Raw genomic sequence first — 20,441 nt, 5'->3', positions numbered from 1 at the left:
CTGCTTTCCTACCCTGAGGTAAGTATGAATTAATAGGAGACCACCAGTAAGTGTTTTTATAAAATGAAGATTAATCAGGTACATGTTAACTCATTTTCCTCACTGTTCTCATTAACACTAATGGGAAAATACAGTTTTAAAACCTTGCACTGATTGAAAGCACATACCAGTTATCAAAATAAAAAAGTTCACATTTTTTTCAAGTAAATCAGTTAATAGAAATTACTTTATAGGCCCCTTCACAGGGAGTTTGACCCTGACTGGATGTCAGGTGCTCACCAAAGCCGCTGTCACTGCCCTCCTCAGCTGGGCAGGGGAGAGAAAATGTGATGGGAGGGGAGAGATAAGGACAGGGAGAGATCACTCACCAGTTACTCTCATGGGCAAAACAGACTTGATTCGGAGAAATTAATTTATCACCAATCAAGACAGAGTAGGATAACAAAAAATTAAAGCAAATCTTAAAACACCCCCACCCCTCCCTTCTTCCCATCTCATCTTCACTCCCAGTTTTCTCTCCCTCTTCCCCTGCAGCGGTACAGGGGGATGGGGAATGGGGGCTGCACCAGTTCATCACACCTTCTCTCTGCTGCTCCCTCCTCCTCAGGGGTTGGACTCCTCACACTCTTTCCCCGTTCCACCGTGGGGTCCCTTCCACAGGAGACAGTTCTCCACCAGCTTCTCCAATGTGAGTCCTTCCCAAGGGCTGCAGTTCTTCATGAACTGCTCCAGTGTGGGTCCCTCGTGGGGTCACAAGTCCTGCCAGCAACCTGCTCCAACTTCCACTTCCAGCAGGTTCTCCCAGAAGGCACCCCTGTAGCTCCTCAGCTACCACACCCTTGCCACACAAACCCAGTACAGCCCAAATGAGGGCAAACCCACTTAAATTTCAGATTAAAATAATTGTGTCAGAACCGTTTCAATTAAAGATAGGGTGAGGTTTTCTTTTGTCAAAGGCTCTCCTTATTCATACATTTTTGAAACTCAGAAATATATATGGTCTCTCAATATGCTGGTGTTCTCTAGGGATTATAGTAATTTCTATCTTAAAATGCTTCAAGGGACTATTTGAACAAGGCTTCCAATTGCAGCAGACCATATTCTAATTATCCCTCCTTTAACATTACTCTGCAATACCTAAATTGCTTTCAGAAAAGGTGTTTCAATTAGGGGACATTTTATATCTGGCCATTTCACATTCTGTGTTCCTCTTTTATGGAGCCCATTCTGTACTACACTTTCACATCAGAAAAAAAAAAGCATCTTTTTTTTCATCAGAGCATCAAGGCTTTGAAAACAACAATGTAATAAAATCTAAGTAATATCCAAGTTTTAATGTTGAAGATCTATCATGTTCTATCGTGTAGGGGTGATCATGAGAGTTCTTTTTTTGTTTCTCTACTCTTAAAATATTATTTAAAATATTGACTAATACAGTTTGCAGAAGAATTTTGAGACACAAATAAAGCAGCAGAGAGAAAACACAAGGCCAGTAATGAAACACATATCAGTCCCAAAAAAACAATGTGTATTGAAAGGAAGGAAAAGGAAAAATGTCTTTAGTCCTGGTAGCTACTCCCTCCTGCTGTCCCACTGTGGCAGGGACATCCCCCTGTTCCCAACAGCACACCATGGTTTGCTGAGAGTCTGCAAGGTCAGATAAAGTCCCATCTGCCTGTGTACCCAACACAGGCTACAAGCAAAAGGCATAACTCTGCCTTAGGACCGTCCTGCGGTGTAGATGTTTAATTAGGTCTGTTAATTACATCCCTGTATTCACTTCTCAGACAACCCAACTCTCTTCACCCCATGTGGAAGTCACAGGGGCTCGCTGGCCCTGGTGGGCACCCTAACTAGGAAAGGACCAAGTCAGCCTGAAAGGCTGCTCTACTCACAGTTCATGAACTTCTTTTGGGATGTTCTGGCCTGTCTTGGCACCATGGATGTCTTCAGCTGTTATGTACAACTATCTCATGGGAGCCTAAACTCTAACACGCTTCTTTATTCTGCTTTTATAGCATTGATTTTTCATATATTTATGAAGAACCTCCAGAAATAACTTACTAGAACAGGATTCTGTTCAAATGGAACTTTTATCTAGTTTTTGTGAGTCTCATGGAGCTCACCTTTGAGTGATACCTAATATTCATTATACTACCAGTCACAGCTGGAAATAATGATCACAAACACTACATGAATGTGGAAATGGGAAAAGAGTCACATTCTTTGCATTCATCTATGACAAAGCAACACCACATGTTGCCTAGGCTAAAACATTCAAAGCTACAAAGATCTCAGATTGAAACTGGAAAACTTACAGGGCTTGATTTTTTTTTCCCTGTCAGTAGAAAGCAGCAACATTTAAATTGCTACTCTTTTATTGTTTTTAAATTGCTACTCTTTTATTGTTTCAAGAGACAAGTGAATTTCTGCTTGTCTCCAGAAATTATTAATTGCTAATTTCTTATCTTTCTTATTTCTTTTTTTCATTGCTTCCACCTCCCACCCATTTTTATTTCCTTTTTTTGGCAGGAAGATACTTGCAATATAGATGGACTTTGCTATGGTGAAGGAGAGTCAAGCCCTACCAGTCCTTGTCTTCTCTGTGAACCTCACATTTCTAAGTTCACCTGGTCTGTTAATGAAAGTAAGACAGTTTTTTTCTCTAACTAATAATTTAGAAATGCTTACCTGGGAATTTATGACTGAGTCAATGAAATACTTCATTCCTTCTTTTGGCTAACACAAATGTATCCTGTGTAATGAACATGGATGGTTTGCAGTGGGAATAATTGGGTGCACCAGAAATGCAGACTCCACTTTGTGAATTATTCATCTGGGTATGCATCTTGTTCCGTCTGAAACCTAACAAATCTCAAATTAATAAACCAAAATAAAAATTAAATTTGATACCCCAGTGCTCCATGAAGTGCCCAAGTCTGTCAGCTAAAGGGGATGGGCTCCTTTACTTGCGTCATCTTGCAAGTACAAATCTTTAAGGGTACTATTTGGGGAAAACACTGGTTTTAAAACACTAGTATGTGTTTTTGGTACCTGGAAGAATTGCTTCCTTTTCCTGAGCCAAATCCTAAGAAATGCCACACAATAGACCTTGGCTTGGCAGGGAGTCTAAGTGATAGGGATCAGTCACTCATTACCTTTGCTGCCACGGAACCTAAAGGCTCATTCTGCAGCCCCTCCAGGCAGGGGTCATGGAGAAGGCTGCCTTTTGAAGCACCTCCTGAAGGCTGAAGACTTAATCATAGTGTTTTCATGGCCACATGTCCAGTTCAAACAACAACCACTGCTTGCTGAACATTTTACAGAGAATCTGTGTTTCCAGCAGCATTACCCTCACAACCTATCTCCCCTCTTACTTGAACACATTTATATCTGGCCAATATAAAGATTATATTACTATTTTTATGTAGATCCATGTGTTGACCCTAGAAAGATTTTCTCTGCACTTTTGTGTTCTGTAAACACAAGGAAATTACAGGAAGGTGTGTGAACGACAGGACCAGTTTGCTTTGTTTGTTTGCAGTTTTATATTCCTTCAGAGTGACTAGATCAGCAGGACCTTTCTGGAGGGAGAGGAAGATTGCTCTTGTCCTTGGGGAGTAAGTAGCCAAGGATGCTCAGAGACAAAGGCTCCTAGAGAGTGCGAGGTCTGGCAGCAGAAACGGCAAGAGCTGTATCAGAGTGGTTGGAGTTCCCAGCTCCAGCTTGGGGGACATTGTTAAGGAGAGTAGTGAGGACACACACTCTGCTGAGACATAACAGAAAGGCCCCTGAGAAAGTTCAGAAAGGATCCAACAGTTTCCAGCAACACAAGAAGTCCGAAGTTTTCTGAAATAAAGTTTGGAAGCAAGAACACAGTGGGAAGGGAGAGAGTTGTTCACGAGCCCTTTTAATTCCTGTTCCAGGGTAGCCCCTTTGAATTTTCTCTATTTAAAATCATACTCCTCTAGTTTATGTCCTAAAAGTTCCAGATTTTGAAATTTAAAACTCTCTACCTGGAAAAGGTGCAGGCAGATCCATCCCAAATGTTGGCCAACTAAAAATCCCTTTGGACATCACTTGGACGAGTAGTTAAAAAGCCCAAGGGTAAGTCAGACCTGAAGAAGAGCCTGTACACTTGAAAGCTGTGTGTTTTCCCCCAGAAAAATATTTAAGTCTAATGAGAGATATTATCTCTGACTCAAAAACCTTACCTCCTTCCTGTCATAGAATCATAGAATCACAGAAAGGTTTGGGTGGGAAGGGACCTTAAAGATCACCTCATCCCAATCCCCTGCCATAGGCAGGGACACCTTCCGCTAAACCAGGTTACTCCAAGCCCCATCCAGCCCAGCCTTCCACTGTGTTGGCCAAAGCAGTAGCACCTCTAGGGATGAGCTGATGCTGATTGTCATATAGACAGTCTCACTATTAATACCAAGACAGTTCAATTTTAAAATTCAGGAAATGGTATAAAAGGGAAAAACTCTATTTGTTTTGAAATTTATAAAGCTAGAAGCGATTTGGGAAATCTGAAGCAGATCATCGTTCCCTTTTCAATGATTTCAAAACTTAAAAATATTTTTAAAAAAAGGGTTTGTCAGACTTGTTTGAAAAATATGAAAACCTTTTTAAAAGTTCTACAATAATAGGGAGTGCATATATATATATATATTCACTGGATGGCAAGGAGATCTCTGTAGAATTAGAAACACTCTTTCACAGACTCTTTTCAGAACATCTGATTTTATTTTATTTTGTGCCTATCACTTCTTCTTACCATCCATCCAGTAACACTCTTGTGTTTATCTGTAAATGCATACCCAGCATCAATATTTCATCGATTACCTCGGGCACAAATTTTATGGGCTCCATGGCTTTAGTGTTTGGGAAATAAAAGGTTTAATGAATAGATGGAAGCTTTCAACAGTTATGCCAGGACAGTCTGCTGGACAAGCATTTTAGAAAGCTTTCATAGCACAGCAGCAATAAAGGAGACACATAGTTAAATAATTGCATAATATAAGGCGGGCTATGGAAAGCAAAGTTTGATAAAAGGATATGTACCACAAAAAAACCCCTAACGATGACTTCCCATGAGCATAATGCAAGGAGTCCTTATGAGAACACATATACAGTTCACAGTTTTAGAGTGTGACTTGAAATTAATCCTTGGTATTAGAAATGTACTTTAAGTTAAAGATAACTATGGTCAAATTGCATTGTGAGAAGATTCCTTCAAATAGCAATACATGTCAATTTGTACTGCTGGTTAAAGAGGAAAGATGCCTTGAGACTGAGCAGGCTTAGGACACGGAGATGAAATTCCCGGCCCTGCAAAGAGCTGCTGTCACCTCAGGGTACTCATCTGATCTTACTTTTCCTGAGTTTCTAATTATAAAATGTAGTAATTTTCTCTACCTTGTCCTCCTTACCTATGCATATTGAAAGTATCTTCAGGTCGTGTCTGTCTTCTGTTATAAAATAACCTTGTACAATTAGACTTTTATCTCCACTAAGAAATTACTGAATGTAAACAGCAACAGCAGAAATAACAGTGCCAATAGTGACATGATGCACACTACTGTCACTGGGGATAGAGAATCTCAGCATCACTATTGTATCTCTGCTGGCACTGAAAAGACCTTTATTCCTGATGAAATGTCCAATTGAATTAATTTAAACTGCTTGGGCTTAATTACTCCTCCCGGGTAAAGCCAAAAGAGTCTACTCAATGGGAGAGTTACAATTTATTTTTCCCCCTGAGTTGCTCACCCAATTCATTTGTTGTTCGAGATTTGGTTTCCTTATATTTCAGTGGATGGATGGATAGACAGAATTGTAGATAGATCAAATATATATGTAGGTATAAGAAATATAATTAAATGAAGTTTTAGTGAGAATTGAGACTAGTGGGAGGTTATAGAAGTCATGTATTACCTCTTCCCATCTATCAGATAGCACATCAAAATAAATCAAAGTGCAGAATGGGGAAAAAATTCAGTGTTGGGCATGAGAAAAAGAGGAGGAAAAAGCTGTTCTTTTTGGTAAAACCATTTGCTGCCCCTAACACCCAAATCACTTCCTCCATCAGCCTCTGGGTATGTTGTGTACCTTTTCTTTGAGAGCACTCCTTCTAAGACCCACTCTGCGAATCTTTACATGGGAGAAACTGGAATTTATGTAATCGTGGTTTCATTTTTGCTGTTTAGACAACCTGCCTCCTGTGTTCCAGGCCCCCTCCAGCCAGCTGCTGACATTTATTGGTGAGAATTTTGTTTACCAGCTAATAGCAGTGGATCCAGAAGGGTCAGCTGTGCTATTCATCTTGGAGGCTGGGCCACGGGATGCCAGGCTCTCTCCTGCTGGTCTTCTTGTCTGGAAAGTTGATTCAGAAGAAATGCAGACCCTTGAATTCACTGTGTCAGATGAATGCAATGCACAGAGCAGATACGCTATTGAGGTAAGGAAATGAACACTTTAAAGGAAAAGACAAAACAAACCTGTTTATCGTGTCATTGCTTTGGTGCAATTGTCATTATAGCTAATAATTTGTTACTGTCTTGAAAAAACAAGGTTTCAGCTATTTCCTCATAAATGTATATTATCCTGCACAGCAATAATGATCAATTAATGGAATAAATATCTCAGAGAACATAGAAACTATATATACAGGGAACAAGAGAGAGTGCTATTGATTGCTGTTTGAAAGAACGCTCTTGCAGAGCCTTTTAATGGTTCATTAATCTGCTTTAAAATTCACATTCTGCATTTGGATTGCACAAAAAAGCATATAACATAAAAGATCAAGTTTTAGCTATAAAAGGGAGATTATAATTCATTCTCAATGATATTTTTAGAAAATGTCTTGCTCTTATGTCATTACTTCACACTCTAAGTCTCTTGGCAGAGTTGTGCATTGCTTTGTCTTTATTGTATAGGCTAACATTAATCCTGTGATGGGATGAGCTAATAAAGCAGGAAGCGGACTCCTGATATAAGAGCAGCTTTGTGAAGAAAAGATTTTTATTCCTAAAGATTCCTATTTTTACTCATTCAAACCACAAAATACCAATCTGCTGAGCCCCCACAGCAAAGGGGAAACTGAAGCCTAGGTGTGGTTTTAATGGAAACATTTCAAACCAGACCCTCTGAGATAATACAGAGCTTTGAATCTGTTGAAATGCAGTTCTTGTACATACATAAAATACAACTATGGATCTCCCTTCCCTGAAGAGAGAGACCAGCTAAGGAATGCCACAGTCATGTTCCTGCCTGGGAACCATTTGTAAAGTGAAAGAACAAGGAGGGCAGGCAAGGAAAGAAAAAAGATTTTTCATTTCTTTGAAGAATAAGGAACAAATTCTACCCTCAGACAACATGTGAAAACTGCTGTTATAGCAAATAAGGCAGGGGTTTTTTAGTTCTTATAAGACGCTAAAATGTGCCCCTAAATGTTGAAAAAAGAAATCCCTTTGAAGTTGAGCTATCGGTCAAATAAATAAGAATGCTGAGTATAAGACCATCTATCTAGACAAAGGAAATTGGTTAGAAATAAGTTTTCATAATACCAGATAACATGTTTGCAGAGCAAATCTCTCCCTTCCTAGAGGGTAACAATATACCTCCCAGCTCTGATTTTTGAGAGGAATCTTACCACAACTCCCTTTTGCCTTCCTCAGATTGGAGTGAAGCCCTGCAGCTGCCTCAATGGTGGAACGTGTGTTACTAATATCAAACATCCTCCAGGCCTTGGTGAATACCTGTGCTTGTGTCCAAATGGATTTGATGGAGAATTTTGCCAGGAGGACATTAAGGACTGCAAATCAAACCCCTGTGGCAGTGGAACCTGTGTGGACAGCGTGGAGAACTACTTCTGTAAATGTCCCCCTGGTTTGGGAGGTAACACTTCACTGTTTCCATCTCTGATTTAACTACAGACATATTGTGCTCCAGGATTTTTTGAGTGCAACATGACCACAAACATCTATCAAATGGACCACATACAGAAGCCTCCCCTTCTGCTCCTGTGGCTTAGCTTTGGACACATAGAAAATGTGCAAAAGTAGCTGTCTAATCATAACGAAAAATGACCTAAAGCTCTCTGGTCCTGAAGTGATCACTCAGGGAGCCTGTGAACCCCGCTGATCTCAGTTGATTCCTGCTTATTTCCCATGGATTTGTCCATCCATGAGATGAGGTAGGAGAACACTGAGTGGAAGAGATAAAAGTCAAAGATCCAGGACCCTTTTGCACTCCACAGGATCTGACTTAATTAAGCGGAGGAAAGAATTAGGAATGAGTGATTTTTCTGGGCCTAGGAAGGAGAAGTAGATATGGAAAACATGAAAAAATAAATTGTCCTTAGTCCCACTTGAAGCTTCATTAAATTTAAACATTAGAAAATCGTTAAGTCCATTTGGTTGTCAGACATGATAAAACAAAATCTAACCTTTCAAGTTCTTCAGGGCTCCTGCACCAGTTTCAGAACTCTATCCCAGCTGAAACTAGAAAAGCTGTCCATAGTATGATTTTAAGGGATGAAAGGAAGAGGGATGATCTCTTAACAAAAATGAAACAAAACAAAACAAAACAAACAGCAAAAAAAAAAAAAAGAAACCCAAACCAACCAACCAAACAAAAAAAACCCACAACCCCTCCAACCAAACCGAACTAAAACACAAAGAAGCAAACAAAAACAAAAACCCCGATTCTTTTCTAAAAAAAAGACTGAAAGCCACCAAGAGGAGAAATTGGAGAACAAAATACAGTGAGGCCAAAGAGGTGGATACAAGACACACAGTGCAAACAGGAATGGAGTAAAGATTTGAGGAGTGAGGAGAAAGAGAGTCATTTGATAGATAACATGGATAAGGAGAGAACATGTCTGTACCTATCATGCAGTTTATAGACACAGCCTCACTGCACTCAGGACATCTGAGAATGGTTCACAGAGATGAAAAAGCACTTGTGACAGCACACGGACAAGGACTTCCCTGTGCTCTGCAGACTGGAATTAAACCAGCCTTTGGACTCTTCATTGTAATAATCTTCTAGAACTGGGCTGAGCTGAGTCACTTCTGGGTCTCAGAGCACCCACCACCTCCTTAAGCTGGGACCATCACTCCACCTGCTCCTCACATCCCTCCCTTCCAGCACAGCTGATTTTCACATTGTCCTGAATGTGCTTCTCCTCGAGTTTCATGGAATATTTTGTCTTTTTCTTTTCAAGTTTAGTTCTTCAGGGAGTACAAGGCAAATCTGAACATACTGGACTTAAACATGGTTTCTAAATCTGGCTTAGTTTTGGAAAAGGCCAGTTATTAAACACCCACACACTCAGGTGGCTGTGCAGTCATGGAAAAGTACAGACACTATGCTATCATCCATTCTTGTCAGAGTCAAATTAGTATCTCACAAGCAAAAGAAGCCAACTGAAACTGTGTTAGAACATCTCTTGGATCAGAACCATTTCAAAAACAGAGTAAGAAAATAACACCTTAAGTTGAGCTCAGATTTCAGTCCTTGAACCAGTCAAACACCCTGCTCTGTTCACATTCATGAGACCCATAATGTTGGCTGCTGTCAGTTGTATGGGTTTGAAAAATCAAGTAGAGGTAACATCAAATGCTCATAGTTATTACTGCCTATATTGCATATATACAGAAGAAACTCAATTTTTAAAAAAAGTAGTGGACAGATTTTACCAAATGGAAGAGGTACCTTTTCTGCCTTTCAGCACTTCATGAAACCTTCTTTGTTTCGGTCATGTAGGACTGCAAGCCCAGTTTTCATTACTATAAAATTCCAGCAGAAATGAAAAATACAAGTCATTCCTAAGTGGAAGTCTAGAAAAACGGCCTAAAAGATCTGTGACACCCAGTCAGTATTGGCTCCAGGTAATGCTACAAAGCAGCCAAAGCCTGTTGTTTTCAAAAGTCTTTATGCCACCAGAGACTCCACTGATGCAAGAACACACAAGCCTAAACATGTAGAATTAAGTTATAAAATGGAAATTTGATCAAAATATTAAAATCCCTAAAAGAACCAAACACATGTAGAATGTTTTGAATTCCCATGGAGATACCATTCCTGTGAAGAAAGGGAAATTTGGGAACTTTCTATGGTTAAACGCTGGATATAAGAGTTAGATTAAATGAATAAAGAGCAATGTAATCCCATGAGTTAATAACTTCAGTGGACCTGGTGTCTTAAGAGACAAGGGCACAGGACACCTTGAGGGTCAGAGAAACATAAGATTTTCCTTCACTCTTAATTCTTGCCAGTAAAATGGTTTTGCTGTTCTTCTCTGTTCTTCCCAAAATGCTACAACACAAGCGGTAACAGGAAAAAAAAAAAAAAAGAAAAGGAAAAATATATGATTGAGTGAAAAAGGAATACATCTTAAAGTTTTAATAGCAGGTGAAAAATTATAAGCAAGTGGAGCTGAGAGCCATCTGGGAAGCAGAGGATTTTACTTCAGGGCAGGTTCTGTGACAACAATAAAAACTCATCCTTGATGCTGTGTTTATGCCTCAATTCCCCAGAAAACCATCAATAATCTAATGAGAAGGCAATGCTATACAGCTCAAGTGACAGCACCACTTCACCATCAAATCCTTAGAAATGAGAGGGAACAGATAGTAGAAACAAGAAGTTAACTCCTGTGAGATCTTCCCAAACACCCTGGCAAGGGAAGAAGCGATGCAGGAGCATTGGTGTATCTCAGGCAGTGTAAGGGTAGAAGAGGGAATGGGAACAAGGCAGGGAGAAAAGGCCTTTGTGACCCTAGAATCTTTGCTGCTTTAATTTTCTGTATCTCCGAGTGTTCAAAGCTCATTCATTTTTCATCTACATTGTTACCAAGATAACAAGAATTCCTATTGTCTATTCCTTTGGCCACAGAAAGGAAGAACATCACGCACCTGAGAACAGAACTCATCCTTGAAAACCATCTCAATAACATGATCATTCTTTCTTTCCTCAGTGATTAGTATAAAGTTGGGTGTGGGGTGGGGAGAAAGATGGAACAATAATTTCATTTTTCTTTTCAGGAAACTAAAGAAAACCCCAGGATTTTTTCATGGTTTCTGATAACCATAGAGCCCCTAAACAAGATTTTCTGTTCCTTTAGACTCAACTAAATGTGAATACAGTCCAAAAGTCTTTCTTTGCATCTGTAGGTGGTCAGCTCCTCTCTCAAGGAGTGAAAGGACTTTATCTTCTCAGACAATTTCCCATGTAGGGAGGGAGAAATAAAGCTGGCACACAATCAAATGTGTAAACCTTGCACTCTGAAGAACTTCTATTCTATTATTTTTATTTGTACTGTAACACTGCCAAAAGAATTGAGATTCTCCTGTGATATGACTGGAGGTCGTGCAAAGAGGATAATTGACACTTCTCAGTGCAGACAGTTTTCTGTCCGTTTCTGCTGCTTCTTCAGCAACATTCAGCTGAGTTTCAGAGTTTGCAAACATTTGCCATTGGACTCACCTGGATTATCATTACAGCCAAATTGATCAGACAGTCTTTAAAATAAAATCTCTCTGAGTGCAAAGGAGTGCTTGCATAGTTTCACCTTTACATCAGAAAAATCAGTCAAGTGGCTGAATTTTTAAAATTATCTTTTTACTTAAGGTGTTCCTTTGCTTTTCTGTAATTCTCTCATCTTTGAGATTTGAAGGACACCTTTTTGCAGGAAAGATACAGAATGTAGGAGGGAGGAGAAGGGACTGAGGGAGAAGTGATGGCTGTTACTGAAACTGGGAACTTCTTTCCTATTCTCATTTTTTATAGTATCATGTTTAGTCTTTATATGATATTCAGAGAAAGAAAATAATTACTAATGTAATCAGAGGGTGACTCACTCAATATTTTCCATAATGTGATGTCTAATAATTTCCCAATGCATCATCAGAAATCAGTATCAGAGAAAAGCAACCTGATGACACGAGTGTGCTAATTAATTAATAAAGTATGAATAGTCATACAAAATGTAATATGGGAGGAAAAAATGTCAGTCAAGCCCTACAACACTACACAATGTCCAGCTTCAGTGAAAGAAGCAAGAAGCATGAGAAAAAATTTAGCTTGAGACAACACAGGAAAGGGGATGTGACTTTAGTGCTGCTGTTCTTTTTTTTTCCCTCAAGACAATACCAGCATGGGAAGGTGATGTCACTGGTTTTTCTAGGCAGCTCAATCAATAAAGAGACATCAATTTGAGTTTTCTACATGGAAAGGCTATTTTAAACTGAAAGGAGTAGCGGAAGCTGTCTGAAATGCTGAAGCAATGAGCGATTATGTTGTAGGAGATGAATAACAATGTTCTGTTTTTATCATCCGATAATTCATTGCACTGTGACAAATGTCTTTTTGGAAGAAAAGAAAAAAGCAATTATTTTTTCCTTAGACCCTTCTTCATGATAAAGCTGGATATCTTATATGGAACAAAACTTTCTGTACCTAGTAGTATGTCTTGAAGCAGGTACCTGGACTCTCCTGAAGTTGTCCCAATGTCCTTGTATATTCCTTCAGGGACAAAGGACATGCCTTAATAGAAGTGATCTGGGCTAGTTTATGACCTGCTATCAGGGCTGCATGTCCTGTAACCAGTAATAGCCAAGAAAGTTTGCTCAAGTGCACAGAGACAGCAGCACGCACACGCCAAGCCTGAGGGAATTTTTATGTGATTACTCTGCATCATTTGCTGTTCAGATAGTAATTTTAACTTTTGGGTCACCTTCCCCTACAGGTATTCACTAAATCATCCAAAGTTGTGAATTTTAATATCAGTTTCTTTGAGGAATTTTTAAAACCCTATTTCCAAAATCAGCAATAGTCAAGAGATATTGTTTTGGGTTCGGGTCCTTATGGTGGTTTATCTTCTGAACACCAGTACTGTGGCTCAGTGACATTTTCAAAATGTTTGTTCAGATTTTAATTTTAAATAGAAAAACTTGGGTTTTCATTAAAAAATCCCATCATGTTTAAGGTTTACCCTCAGCCAGACTCTAGTTCACAATAATCTATTAGTTATGTGGGATTCACATAGAAATGGAAAGCTCAGTACGTCAGTACGTGGCTCTTCATATCTTAAAGCCAAAATGGTGACACTCATTGGCTTCTTTAGTATATGACAAACAAGACAACAAAAGCAGCAGAAAAGATGTGAAATGAAGGGGAAATATTAATTTTATTTATGTGCATTTTTATTTAACATGCACAGCTTTCTATGAGCAGCAGACTCCAGCTCAGCACTTCTGGTGCCAGTAACGACAGTAATAAACAGTGTGATAAAAGCAGGTTTAAGTGAGACAGTGGGGAATTTGGCTGGAACATGAGTGACATGCCCTGTAATGAGTTTACAGCTGAGAAGTGAGCCTTCATCTGCTTCAACATTTGAGCTGAAGTATAAACAGGGAATCTTTCCTGATTATTAACTTCCCCTTTGTTTTGCCACAGGGCTTACTTGTCAGGAAGACAGGAACGAGTGTGAAGAGAGTCTTTGTTTTCCTGGAGTGTCTTGTATGAATACCTTTGGATCTTATGCATGTGGAATTTGCCCCAGTGGGATGGAGGGAAATGGTAAAACTTGCAAATGTAAGTGTTTTACATGATTTATTTTAATAGACGGGGGGAAATGGGTTCAATTCTACTACTATTATCCTTAATAAAGTACTTTGCTACTCATTTCAAGTACAAACCTTCAAATATACAAAACAGACTATTGTCATGTTATATTGATATGGATAGTTGCAAATTGGAGTCTGTTACTTTCATTTTGGTTAGAATGAACCCCATAGTACACAAAAAAGCATTTTCCAGATGCCAGCTAGTTAATTTGCCAAGGACATTCCAGATGTTCTCCACTATTTCACTACTAAATATATGATTCACTAACAAGTATTTGGGGAGCACCTCTGGGATTGGTTTTGCTTTGGGTGACTTTTGGATGGAAGGTAAGAGAAAGAAGGTCCATGTGCCAGTCCTTCCCATCTTTTCACCTCTGTTTCCATGGTGTGCTTTCACTAGAGGACACAGCCCACAGATGCTTGGCATGAAGTCATTCCATAGATCCCAAGTAGTGAAGAAAATGGCCAGGAACAATTTTAGGCATGCTCCATATTTGCTTTTAGAGCAACAGACTCTGTGCTTTGTGCACAGTGACTTTGTGTTTCCCAGTGCACTTGATGTGATTTACACACTCACTGCTTATTTCAGTCATAGAGACACAAGTCTTCTCCAAAATGTAATATTTTTTTGGCCAGAAGGAGAGAAAATCACACTTGAAGTCTTTTGTATTTGTTTGTTTGTTGGTATTTCCAAAGAAATCCAAGAAGCAAGAGATAAAGATATTTACTATGGAGATATTAGCATTTCCTCAAATTGACTAAGGAAATGAAAATAAAAATATCTGTTATAAAGAGACTGATTTGTAACTACAGGACCCTGGCACCAGCAGGACTGCCTTTCCCTAATTTACCAAATTTCTCTTCAGTCACATTGCCAAACACCTGTATAGAATATTTCCTTTGGCTACATTTGTTATTTCAAAGTGATTTTGCATCTGTTTCACTAATGCATATTTTTGTGGGTAATTTGACCAGTGCAAGAAGGACACACAAAATAATGTGCTTTTGATAAATATAAAAAAAATAATAATTTCTTACTTTGTATTTTTTAATTGCAGAAATAAATTTCTTTTTCTGAAATGCACATTTATCAGAAGGAATAAACCTAAGGGCTTCCTTGTCTGCCCAAGATAGGACAGAAATTATTATTTGTAGTTCTGATACACACATTTAACATTCCTGCTCACACTTCCCTTGCCTAAGCAAATATAAAGGCTTCTGGGAGGAAGGAAGAGAAAACTGAAATAATTTTATAGCTCTTAGAGTGAGCAGCAGCTCATTGCATTGTTTAATATATGTAAAGAGTCAGAGTCTCAGGCTTTACTAAGAGTAGAGAATATTCAAGAGACCCGGGGCAATTCAACTTGCAACACTATCCGTGAAGGCTTTATCCTTAATTTATTCAAGAAATTACCTTAAGATTATGCAAAAAATAACATATTTGAGAGTCTCCACCAATCATTTTTCTCATCCCATCCACATATACTTTGTACAGGTATTTTGACACTTACAAAGTTTGCAGCTGAGCTAACTGAAGCCAACAAACACACACAATATGATTTCAGACAGAAGCTTTCAAGGAGAGGCAGGAGCCAGTCAGAGCCCAGGTCCCAGTGTGCACTGTAGCATCCTCATCCAAGCAACAGTGCTGTCAAATACTGGTTGACCTGAAGCTTTCTAAGTACCCTGAGCTCAATAAAAGATCACTGTGCATATTAAGTCTCCCAGATCAGCAAAGTTCAGTGAGCTTGGGCATAATAATTTTTCCCATATTTGTGTTGAAGCTTTGCTGTGCGTCAGCAGCTGACTCACCTGATTTACCTTTATTTGCTTGATGGTTGGCTTCTAGAGTAAACTTATGCCAGGTTACCTGATTTGCTGTTGCTTTTTATCATCAATCACAGCTAAGCCCTAACACCTTGTTTCCTTGTCTCCTTGATGTCTTTTCACAGCTGTGCTTGCTGCTGATGCTACAAAACCTTTAAGCAATGGCAAAGGTGAATTGAACAGGACTGAGGTTAAGCAGCCACTGCAATCCTTAGAGGCGAAGGATTCTCCTGTAATTAAGAATTTTAACATAAGTGATAGACGTGGTAGGTAAACAAGGATATGAAAGCAGTTTCTGTATTCAGAAATCATACATTTTGCCATCTTAACAGCAGATACAAACTAGCTGTTTATAATACAACATGGAAAATTGGAGCTAAAAATAAAAACCCTCCTACTACACCAGATTGAGGATAGCTGCTAAACAATTTTTACATGGAAGAGAGGCATTACAGCAATAACAATCAGAATGGTCAGGCTTAATTAGAAATCACATCACTTCTAAGGTAGAACAAAACCACTCCAAATTTTACTGGTCAATGGGAAGCAAGATGATAAGAGTGACAGCTTATGCCAGCTTGCCATAGCCAAGTGATGCTGATATTTCAGTATTTAGTGAGCACTTACTGAATTAATAATTTTGAGCATAAGTGAAGGTAGACTTGATGTATGAACTTGACTGTGGCAATAGCTTTTCCCGGAGGGGGAGCACTACAACACTCCCTAAATACAGGTGTGCACCTGCACAATGTTTATGTTGGCCCTGTTCTAATGAGTGTTGCAGGTTTAATTGATTTTCTAGTGAAAGCAGGCAGCAAAAAAATTGAAACTGGGTATATCTGTTGTGTAGAGGCATATGTAAAATTAAAGATTTTTTTTCTTACCTTCTTTTTTTTTTGTTTTTAATATCTGTACCAGGCCAGTCAACACCTAACCAGACCTTGCCTCTTACAGGTATCCTATATCATAGTGCTGCAGGTAAGGTGCAAGAATAATGCAGAAAATACCTGAGAATCATGATGGAGACCTCACTGGAGGCAATTAAAAAAGATCTACAACCATCATTAAGATTATATTCATCATCTGTTCTATGTCTTGTCACTGTTAAATACCTCACAGTCAGTTCATATACACTTGCTATTCAGTGGCATCTTAAGTGATAAAATATTATATATACTACCAGAGTGTTAAATTTTGCACATAGTTCTAAGATAAAGCAGTTTCCTGTAATACAAGGTTTGATGCATGAGGGATGATTTCTAGATCAGAAACATATGTACTTGACAGTGTAATTTTAAAAGTAGGGTGTAGGTGCTGTAAAGTTTGATAATTACCTTCCAATTATAGAAGACCAAAAAGATGTCAAATAATACAGATTCTCACTCAGTTAATCTTTCACTTATGCTGAAAATTACACTTTCTATATTGTACATGATAAATGCCAAACAACTTTGAGTAATAAACTTGAAAACATGTAATTAGAGGACTAATAAATCTTGCTTTAATGAGAAACAGCTGTTCCAATACACTGTGCCCACAGGACATTCTCATGTTTGGCTCAAGGTTTGGGAACATTTTGCATTAATTAGACTTTAAAAGAATAAAAACAGTTGTAAAAGCTTTAGCTGGGCTCAGGCATCCAGTGTTAAATTTTATATATGTGTTTCATTTGAGAAATTATTAAACATGCTTGAACCCACTTTTTTTTTTCCTTTTTGGGCCGTGCAGCACCACTGTCACACGTTACCACCTGTGCCAACAGGCCATGTTTTCCTGGAGTGCTGTGCTTTGATAGGAAACCCCCTTACATTGGATACGTCTGCGGCCGATGTCCAGCAGGGTTTTTTGGGAATGGTCGAGTCTGCACCAAAGTTCCCAGACCAGGTACTTTCGTTTTTTCAGAATTTTAAAAATGTTATGCATACAAGGGCTGTAAGGAAGTATGAACTAGTATGGCATTACAACAACACTGTACTCTGTAATCCAACACTGATGGCTGTGTTCTTTCACTCTTACCTGATGAGCAGCTGGCAGGTCTTATTTCAGGAATACCTGGCTCTATGAGTTGATATTCAATAGATTAACCACCTCATTTGCTACTAGGGGGAATTCTTCACAACAGGACTTGCTCAGTGGTATGAATCACCACATCTGTATTTCTGCCACAGTGCTGGCAGAGGACTTCAGAACACGTTTCCTCCTCAGTAAGATCAGAACATGACACATGCCAGTATCACTACTCTTTCCATTTTTTCCTAATTCTTTTGCTGCAAGGCATCTGTTCTGCAAGGTGACCTGTGAAGACGATGATAAACAAAGTGTTATGCGAGAACAACTATACCAACAACTGAAGGCAACAGATAATTAAAGCATTTCAATAGTATTGTTCATAGCCTGAGCAATAATCTTCCTTGGGGAGCTCTGAAACTCAGCTGGTCCCATTAATCTCTGAGGACTGATCATTAGAGGAGGTCTTCTGCTTTGGTAAAAGAAAAGCTTGATCTCAGGCAGAAAGTGACAATGGCATAGCAACCACTCATCAGTCATCTGATCCTGCTCCCTCTCAATGATATTCTCATAATTCAATGTATGGTTCTCCTGGGACAGACTGGATGGCTGTTCTCTTTTTACTGCACAGAGTGATCTGCCAGGAGAACTCATGTTTATTCGTTAATAGCAGTAGTTGCTGGATCAGATTCCTTGGTTTACTTCTAAATCTTTTTCTTAAGTATTCAAGACAGACTGACTTGAAACCTGTCAAGTTGCTCCCTGACCTCCTACACTTGACCAACCCACCTCATTCCCCATTCTGTGTCCGAATCAATGAGCGTTACCTTGATGTTGTATTTTAGCACACTCTATCAAAGTGGAAGCAATTTTACTGCTTAATGTAAGTATCATCCAATCTCTTTGAACTCTAAATTGATTTTAGCCAGTTCTCCGAATCTAAAGGTCACAAAAATAAACTCAACATTTTTCTTTCTCTAGCAGTGCGTATGTACAAAGTATTACTTAGTCTGCCAGCACCACTAAGTCAGCTATTGACTCTTCTATAACTTGGGGAAGCTGTAAAAGTGGTTGAGGAAAAAGAAAATCATTGTGCATATAAATAACTTTTCTGTTATTGCCCAAAGCTGCACCTTGTCATTAATGGGATAATGGGATACACGTCGTACACCCCAAAGGTCTTTAAATGCTGTTGAGTAGAACAGATATTTTGCAGCTGTAGGTATTGGTACAGTAAATCAGGCACACTTACATCATGCTTATATAAACATTTACCAATAAATTTGTCTGTGTTCTAAAAAGGGAAATGCAGACAGTAGCTGCCATTTATTGTGATTCATACAGGTCATATACAACTCCAGGCAAGATTTCAGAAACATCCTAAGTATGAGGATCTGAAACTAGTCAATGCTTCTTTCAAAAGTGAGCTGTATATCAGAGGCTGGGGGATGTTTCACATTTTTCTCTCAAATAGGCAAACTGAGTCAGAACTTCATGATGACATGTGGCCATTCAACCAGCTTGAGCACCTTGGGAAGGGAATGAAGAGAAATTACTTTTTGTTCCATCAGAAGCTTATACTCACTCCTGTGAATTATACCACAATATAAACAATGAGAATTTTGTGCCTCAAGGTTAAATGAGAGTAGTCATTTGGTTTAATACTTAGAAATGAAAGCAATTGCTGCAGCTGTATGAGTGTCCTAATTTATGGCCAAAATGATCAGTTTAACTTTCCTTCCCATGTGCTTTGCTAGTTGAAGCAGAAGTACTGTATAGCACTGATGATTAAAAGATATCAGACAAAAACAAGAATTAGTTTTCAATTAAATTTACATACAGTTGCGGATTATGATTATTTTTAAATCCTCCCTGTTAGAATAATAGCTTCTCTCCCTTGTAACTTATGGTATCAGTCTTCAAATGAAACAGAATAAATCCTCTTCAGCTTGCTACAGTGCTTGTGAAGGTACTGAGATTATGTGCCACTTCTTTCCAACTCTAGTAATTTTAATCTAAAAATACTCCTGCTAATCCCTATTTTGTACTTTTATTGGCTGCTTTTGATGTGAAATTATACTCAATTGCAGTGATTTAAGGATTAAAGGATAAGTATTTCTTCATACTAAAACCACAAAAATTACCCAACTGCCTTTGTAGGCTACTGAGGAGAAAAATATGCCAGAAGAAAATTGTTTCCTAAGTCAGTATTTGATGAGCTGCACCCAAAAAATCAGTCAATTTTGATTTATAATCAAAAAAGTACCATTTCCGCAGCATTGATATGTGATGGGCATTCATCTTTGGAAGTAGTTGACTTACTGCAAACTATGTAACTTCACAAATAAGTTCCTGAGCTGTATTTACCTTCTCTGTCAACAATGCAGAGCCTCATTCTGTTCTCTCTTACATATTTTACCTGGCTTATATCAGTAGTTGGTACCACTTTAAATTGACCAAACTTGGTTGCAATTTTTCTTGAAGAACATCAGAATAGTCTTAAGGAAAAGACAGTATGGAATTTCATATGTAAAGAGAAATTATTATTTTTTTAAAACAGATTCTCCTATCAGAGACAAAAAGCTATTTCTCTCCCTTCAAAATCCATCAAGCAGGTATCCTACATTTATTTAAAAGTTTACTAGGAGGATCAAAAATCCCTTAAGTCTGCTGGCATTGCAATAAAAAGGAAAGTCTAAGGAATTTAAATCTGTCCAGGCTTCCCCGAGCACATTTCACGTTTGTATAAAATATCTGTTATGTTTTTGCTGGAAGAGGTAGATCTATTAAATCAAATCATGCAGTGTCATTGGTCGTACTCTTGGCACAAAGAAAATGGATATATCCTAAAGGGGGGGTTTGGTGATGTTCCTGCGTGTCGCAATATTAGTTCTCATCACACGCTGCGAGTATTTTTCTGGACTAGTTTCATCACTCACAGTCACAGAGATACCCATCTGTTTGCACTTT

General features: G+C 38.7%; 1 protein-coding gene across 1 annotated transcript in view; it reads left to right on the top strand.

Annotated features, from left to right (window-relative positions):
- Window positions 1-20,441, top strand: part of LOC116789376 (von Willebrand factor D and EGF domain-containing protein-like) — a 176,329-nt gene that overhangs the window by 102,200 nt on the left and 53,688 nt on the right. The window contains exons 15-20 of the mRNA XM_032693164.1: window positions 2,533-2,647; window positions 6,213-6,463; window positions 7,683-7,902; window positions 13,468-13,605; window positions 15,590-15,730; window positions 17,193-17,348. Coding sequence (XP_032549055.1) covers window positions 2,533-2,647; window positions 6,213-6,463; window positions 7,683-7,902; window positions 13,468-13,605; window positions 15,590-15,730; window positions 17,193-17,348 — 1,021 coding nt within the window. The remainder of the gene's footprint in view (window positions 1-2,532; window positions 2,648-6,212; window positions 6,464-7,682; window positions 7,903-13,467; window positions 13,606-15,589; window positions 15,731-17,192; window positions 17,349-20,441) is intronic.

Source organism: Chiroxiphia lanceolata, chromosome 7 (assembly GCF_009829145.1).
Source record: "Chiroxiphia lanceolata isolate bChiLan1 chromosome 7, bChiLan1.pri, whole genome shotgun sequence".
In the NCBI taxonomy this organism is placed as follows: domain Eukaryota; kingdom Metazoa; phylum Chordata; class Aves; order Passeriformes; family Pipridae; genus Chiroxiphia; species Chiroxiphia lanceolata.
The sequence above is the reverse complement of the archived record's forward strand: the minus strand, read 5'-3'. Positions and strand labels throughout refer to the sequence as shown.